This window comes from Nuphar pumila, chromosome 5 (genome assembly GCF_984573655.1).
Source record: "Nuphar pumila chromosome 5, dmNupPumi1.hap1.1, whole genome shotgun sequence".
NCBI lineage: Eukaryota > Viridiplantae > Streptophyta > Magnoliopsida > Nymphaeales > Nymphaeaceae > Nuphar > Nuphar pumila.
Genome location: NC_143253.1, coordinates 26,085,112 through 26,092,633, shown reverse-complemented (window position 1 = coordinate 26,092,633; position 7,522 = coordinate 26,085,112). Strand labels below are relative to the sequence as shown.

The 7,522-nt window shown below is 35.5% G+C and overlaps 1 protein-coding gene across 1 annotated transcript; it reads left to right on the top strand.

Moving 5' to 3' along the window:
• Positions 1–1,152: 1,152 nt before the first annotated feature.
• LOC149837181 (histone H2AX) lies at positions 1,153–1,986 on the top strand. Its single transcript, XM_090007269.1, has 2 exons — positions 1,153–1,432; positions 1,531–1,986. Exons 1-2 carry the CDS (start codon positions 1,238–1,240, stop codon positions 1,750–1,752), a joined length of 417 nt encoding a protein of 138 aa, XP_089863395.1. The 5' UTR covers positions 1,153–1,237; the 3' UTR covers positions 1,753–1,986.
• The last annotated feature ends 5,536 nt before the right edge of the window (positions 1,987–7,522 follow it).

The window sequence follows — 7,522 nt, the reverse complement described above, 5'->3', positions numbered from 1 at the left end:
GATTTTATTTTTATGATTCTTTGCATTTTAAAAATATCAAATCGATTGACTCAGCTTGATGATTAAACCGATTCAATTCAAGCCTAAATAGGCGGATTCTCTCAATCATTTTTTGCAAATCGATTTAGTTCGTAAACCCATTCTGACCACATTGAGATCCAGGTCCTACGTGAGACTGGTTTTAAAATAGGAAGCAAAAAGGATGGGATTCTGAATGAAATACTTTGGTATTACTAACAGCAAAAAAGACAAGATCAATTCAAGATCTGATTTAAAATGTTGATTCAAATCCATTCCAATAGAACCAAAGGGGTTTGGCATAGTGGGGTGAGTAGGGGTGGCAATAGGGTCGGGTTGGCGGGTCAGCATACCTCAACCTGAACCCGACCCGTTTATTAAACGGGTAACCCAACATGACCCGCCAACCCGTTTATAAACGGGTTGGGTCAGGTAAAAGGGTTGGCGGGTTAGCGGTCGGGTTGGTGGGTTGACCCACCCGCCTAACCCGTTTATTAAACCGGTCAGTCGGGTTGGCATACCCCTAACACGAACCCGACCCGTTTAATAAACAGGTTAGGCGGGTCAACCCGTTTATAAATCAGGTTTGTTTAAGCTCAACCCGAACCCACCTAAGAGGCGGGTTGGTGGGTCGTGTCAGGTTTTGCCACCCCTAGGGATGAGGCCTCTGCTGCTAGGCAGGCGGCGGTTTAAGTTCATATCTTATGAGCATCACTCCTTGCGCAAATGAGGTTAGATCTCTGATCTTGGGGCTGGTTTTTCTGTGTAAATGAAAAAAAAAAAATCCAGCCAGATTCTAACATTTAACTGATTGAACTTATCTGAATCAGATCCAAAAATACATTTGGATCTTACTTGAAACATCTATTTCCCAAAAAACGTTAGCCTCAGCTTAGCTCAGCTCGGATATCGGATCATATCCAAACCGTTTGCAGCGCTAAAAAATGGATGATGCTCTCGGTCTACGAAAAAAAAAACCTTAAACTCTCGGTTGGGGCGAGAAGCAATTTGCAGTCGAAAATTTATATTGGTTGCCACGTTGGCAATCCGTGTGCGTCAGCGTTCTACGAATCAGAGCACAAAGCGTTGTGCACCTCAAACCTATATAAGTACATCGCCATCTCCTAGTTCCCCGTCGTCGGTCGCGTTTTCAGGTTGAGAAATCCTGATCAGGAGATCGGAGGGAATCATCAAATCAGGGAAGAAGGAAGGATCAAGGATGAGTTCGTCTGGACCAAAAGGTGGGAGGGGAAAGCCCAAGGCTTCCAAGTCGGTGTCCCGATCGCAGAAGGCCGGCCTCCAATTCCCGGTCGGAAGGATCGCCAGGTTCCTCAAGGCCGGCAAGTACGCCGAGCGTGTCGGTGCGGGCGCTCCCGTCTATCTCTCTGCCGTCCTTGAATACCTTGCGGCTGAGGTAACCCTCCGTCTTCCTCATCTTTCATCCTTCATCCATCTATTTGTTCCATTCGGTTCTTCTGATTCCATGTTTTTGGCTTGACGGGATGTTGATAGGTTTTGGAGTTGGCCGGTAATGCCGCTCGAGATAACAAGAAGAATCGGATCGTTCCGAGGCACATTCAGCTGGCCGTTAGGAATGATGAGGAGCTGAGCAAGTTGTTGGGCACGGTAACGATCGCCAACGGTGGGGTTTTGCCTAACATCCATCAGGTGCTTCTGCCTAAGAAGACTGGGAAGGACAAAGGAGAGCCCGGATCTCAATCCCAAGAGTTTTAGGGTTACGTTTTTTTCTTCCAGCGGATCTTGAATGCCTTTTTTTCTTAGGGTTTTCTTTTTTATGTATATTATAAGTCAGATGCTATGTTTTAACGAGTATTATTTGGAATTAAAGGCACTTTTTTTTTTCTTTGTTGGTTTGTAATGAAAGTGGTGATCCTAATTTTGTACGCCAATGGCTTTTCTTTTTTCCCCTTGGTTCATTCTATTGGAAACAAAGAGGTTTCTAGGCTCATATGAATCATCATCTGAAATATGAATGTTGCACATATTTGATTGGTTTTGTTTTATGCATTTTGGCGAGGAGATAAAGCTTTAAATAGATCAAGGTCTGGTAATTTATGTTTGACATGAATACTGCTAATGGTTAACGGTTGTCTTAACTTGTTCACGGTTGCTTTATGATCCCTTGTACATGCGGCTATGGGGAATTTTATTTGTGCGATAGTCGGGGGTTCGGGGGCAGCGCCCCTGATTTTTTTTGAGATAAAATAAAAAATGGCTACAATTATTAATAAAAATCTATTTCATATGGACAAATCAAACTATTTGCTGCAATCAGGGCTGGGTTAGGACTGGACTGGGCTACAAAAATGGATAAAAATCTATTTCATATGGAATCAGGGCTGGGCTAGGACTGGGTTTTAAAAAAAAAAATTAACTGTTTCGGGAGGCAGGACTGGGTGCGGAGGTCATAAACTCTGTCCAAGTATTTTATATTATAGTGGGGTTCTTCACCAAGACATTGTGGCATATGTTATAGTGATCTTTTTTGGTTAGGCATAGACTAGTGCATGTAAAGATCCTTTTCTTGCGTCACATTGTTTCGGTGGCCTATTGAGATGGAAACACTATTTCCATGTGTTGCCAAAATGTGGTGTTGACGATGGATTTTGCCAAAAACAATATTTTGTGAGTGGTGTTAAAATGTGGTGACGGGGTTGCGCTCTGCACGTTGGAATTTGGGACTTTTGTTGTGAGTAGTGTGTGAGAGGAGAAAATAGAGATTGAGGATGGTGATTACCAGTATGCTTCAGGGAATTTTCTCCATACACATATTGATTATCATCTTGTAAGGACCAGTGTTGGATATCTTATGAAGTATGGGTTCTACAACAATGTTTCTTGTCTTTTGGGGTTCCATATTTATGACCACACTAGGTCTATTTTTTTTATTGAATTCAGTTATTGGACCCAACATGTCTCATTTAGCCATATGGGGGCAAACACCTATATTATATCATAATTGGTGCATCATATATAGCACTTCATGATAAAATAAGTATTACATAAACTTTTATAATTTTTTTAGTTATATCAATATTTAAATGTAATATTTTTTTCATATGTTATGTATTATTTTTCATGTAATCATATAATTTTTTATCATTTAATTCAAGTATAAGGTTTTCGCACATATAGTCGCATGAATGTTTTTATCATTCATATTCAAGTATGAGAATGAGGTTTTCACATAAGCTATGGGTTATTTTTCATATAGCTATGTGCAATTTTTTTTCATTTTCAAGTATGATGTTTTTCACATATTCTATAATTTATTTTTCACATAGTGATGTGTTATTTTTATTGTCATATGAATTGTGATACTTTTTACATGTGGTACAAGTTTAATCATGACATTTTTTTTCCATGCACTAATTTTTCATAACTATATAGGTTTACTATCATGTTATAATTTAAATTATAATCCTTGAGTTCGTATGACTTTTTCATGATCATATCATATCATTATTCTATATACACACTAGTGTAGTATGTATTTTATCAACTCATGAATCCATGATAAAATATAATTTGCCAAACATAACAAATACTTTAATTTGTTAAAATTTTCACCATATTTTATGCTTTAATTATCTATGTGCATTATCAACAATGCAATATGCTTAACTTTTTTTCATGATCTAAATAATTATAAATATAATTACTTAAAAATATGAATCTGTATTGCATATGCATAAGCTACTAACACATGAAAATATTTCTTCATGCATTCATACAACAAACTATAAGGATTATGATTTATGATAATTATTTATCATCGTATGCAAATAAAATCTATTTAAATGCATGTGTAAAATTATAATTGAACTCTCACTTTTTCAATGCATTGGAATTAAGCACTATGTATATTAAGTTATCATAAAACTAGATGCAATATCTTATGTTTACATATCCAGATTCAATTTTGGATATGCATAAAACCTATATCCAATAAAAGTCATCTTTTCTGTCTTGGATATGTCAAACATGATAAGTCAATTCTAAGACTTTAATCTTATGATAATAAGCAATCAAACCATAAGCTCGTAAACATATAGATTCAGATCCATTACTTGATCCACACAAAGAATCTATATCCAAAGTCATTGGATTTTTATGAGTCTATATTTAAAACTGACTTGAGATTTTATCATCAAGTCTAGCATGATTCATATTAAAAATGGATTTTCATGCAAGCTTAAATAAAACCATGGATCAGAAAGGTTTTGACGGAAGTCCAAATTCGTATCTTTATGTTTCAAATTCAAATTGATTTATATCATATATCAAACACTATACTTATCTGAATCTATTTGGTTTAAAATCAGAACTCATACACAATATATTATTAGGTTCAAATATTTAATTTGATACTATCCAGATTATTTATAAAACCTAGATTAAATCTAGATTCATGCAATATATAAGGCAATATATTTTTTAGATTAGTTTCTGGATCAAATATGAATCCATATCTCAGATTTGTGCATTATACTATCTTGATCCAACACTAGATTTGTTCAATAAGATGATAGAATTAAGAAACTGTTCAAATTATACATGCATTAAACCATAACTGGGTTCATATCATACTATGAGCTTTGAGTAAAAAATAATTTCAAATTAGATTTCATTACTTAATCCTTGTTGAGTTATTTGCTCAATATTCAAATAATCTCAAAAACTCATAAAATAACCCTTTAAAGTATAATAATAGTGCAAGCATGTTCCAAATCCAAAACATTCAACTAGATCTAAATTCATTCAACTCGATCTATCTAGATTAGTATGGGTTTAACCAGATCTAAAATATTTTATCGGATCCAACCAAGTTTACGTTACCTTAATAGATTCAAACATCTGATAAGATCTAATATTGATTGAAACATCAGATCTAATAGATCTTAGTCAAATTAAACTTGATCCATCATAAAATCTATATCAATACAAAGTCATATCGAATCTATATTTTAATATGATCCAAAACATGAATAAAAAAAGCAGACTACAATTACTTTCATATTCGCGATCCAATATAGATGTGTGCTAAAAAAATTCAAGCACTCTCGTATCAAGGTAGAGATGGTCGAAGAAATACCAAACCAAACCAACCATAAGTTTTGGAAGTTAATATATCTAACTTTTATGAATATTACTTCATTCAAATATTGAATTCATTGAAATAATCCAAAATCCAAATAATTGATCCAAACACGTTGGATAAAGCACTCAGTGGTATTCCACAAACAAAAGAAGTTTTTTGGAGGAAGCACTGTCACGTGTCGGTCAAGGCCATGAAGAAGTGGGTGAGTCAGATCCTGTTGGGGCTCCAATACGTGCACAATGATGAGCCCTTCATCATCCACATAGACCTCAACTGCAACAATGTCTTCGTCAACAAGGTTCCTTTTTTTCTCTCCATTGTTTTTGTGTTTTCCCATCAATGATCATGTTCTCATCATTGCCTATGTTATTGACGCCGGCAACAACACTGTGTTTGGGGACTCTTCATTTGCCCTTCTTTCTTTTTCGAATTTGAGAAGTCGAATACATTTGATATTGAAGTTCTCCATGTGATCGGCAACTTCGAGCAACGATCGATGATTCTCTGCTCACACGAAACCGAGTTGTGGTACCACTGTTGGAATTTGGTACTGTGGTGTGCATAGCGTGAGAGAGAGGAGATAATAGAGATTGACGAAGGTGATTAATGGACTGCTTAGGGGCATTTTCTCGATATACAATTATCATCCTTGAGCAATTAGGTCTAATTATGTTTTCTTGGGTAGCCATTACCCAACAATAACTATCATGCCTACCACTAAGATTGTGACTCTTGTATTCTCAACTGTATTATGTATCTTACGAGATTGGGCTTCACCACAATTTTTGTGGTTCCATACGTGAGACCCTATGGCCACACTGAATCTGAATCCTACACTAGATTCAATTTTTTGTATTGGATCTAATTTCCGAATCGAACAATCCATTCCCAATTTGTGTTTTGGCAACGGGGAAACCACAATGCACCTCCAATTTTAATCCCCCAAACAAAGCCTTAATGTGGATGACAATTAACTTGCTTATCCAAATATCATAGTGGACTGAGTTCTCTTGAAACTGTACGCCATGACATTTAGAATTCTCATTGCGTCCTAAAGAGATGCTAATGAGTACTATCTTAAAAACGCTTTTGATTGTTCTTGTTATTGCTATACTTTTTTTTTTCGCCTTTCGTAAAAAAGTAAAAAAAAATAGCAACGGGGCTCCGCTCGTTTGGCAGGAGCAGTTGGCACACGTCACCTCATGTTGGGACGTTGCAAGTTCGAACCCGAATGGTATGGTTGTATAACCGGTAGGGGTCTGCCTAACCCCAGCTTTCTCTGTCAAAAAAAAAAGAAAAAGAAAAAAAAAGTGACTTCGTTACATTTTCTTTTTTCGCACTTACCCATTCTTTCGATGTCTATTGGGATATTGATTCCAACAAACTTATTTTTAGGATGAGTTTTTCTTTTTCTTTTTTCGGTCAATCCCTTGTAACCCAAAGAGGAAATAGTCTTACCAACGGCGTGGTTGGTAGGAGCTGTCAGTGCACGTCTCCAAGCGGTGGGACGTTGCAGTCTCAAAACCCCAGTGGTGCGACTGGGTGTGCCTAACCCCTGCTTGCCCTTAAAAAAAAAACAGAATTAGTCTTTCTTTTCTGGATTTTCCCAATACTTTCTTGGCCATAATTACTGTCTAAGGATAAATTCGAAAAAAAAAACAAAGACACTATAGAGATACATTTGGAAGGAATTAAAAGACAGGGTCATTTTTAAAAAGATAAAAAACATATTATGTATACCAGTGAAGCATACAGACACAAAACTCATCTAAAAAACTATAAATAGAAGTATCAAATGTTTAATAAACTTGTCTCGATTGCTTGAAAAAATGTGTACCATCTTACACATAAACACATTTTATTACATTATAAATGAGTATCAAACTCGTTTTGTTAACATTTCTGCACACAAACAACAATTTCATTTTATAAATATATTATTTTTATTATGACTTTTATATATTATAATTTATAAAAAATCATTATACAGTAATGAATAATTACATTGGATGTTTAACTATTTTAATATGTAGGTGTATTTATGCAAATATATACTTCTTGTAAACTTTTTACAAAACTCGTGTCAATTCTTTTATAAAACATATCAATGTTTATTATTAACTTGCAACAATATTTTTCTTAGTCATATCAATATTTGTTTAAAATACAAATATGCCTGAAACTTTTTTAGCTTCCATATACCCGTACCCTTTTCTAGCAACAATGGGGAAAACTAACAACAAAAGGATCATGGTCACAGATATCACAAGTGTTTTAAAAAGAAAAAATATTGGCTATGCGCGTGAGTTCCCAATCCCTTGTCTTTCTGACTTTTACTCCTAGGGCTTACCCCTCGGCTCCAATCCCTTCTTTGAAACATAT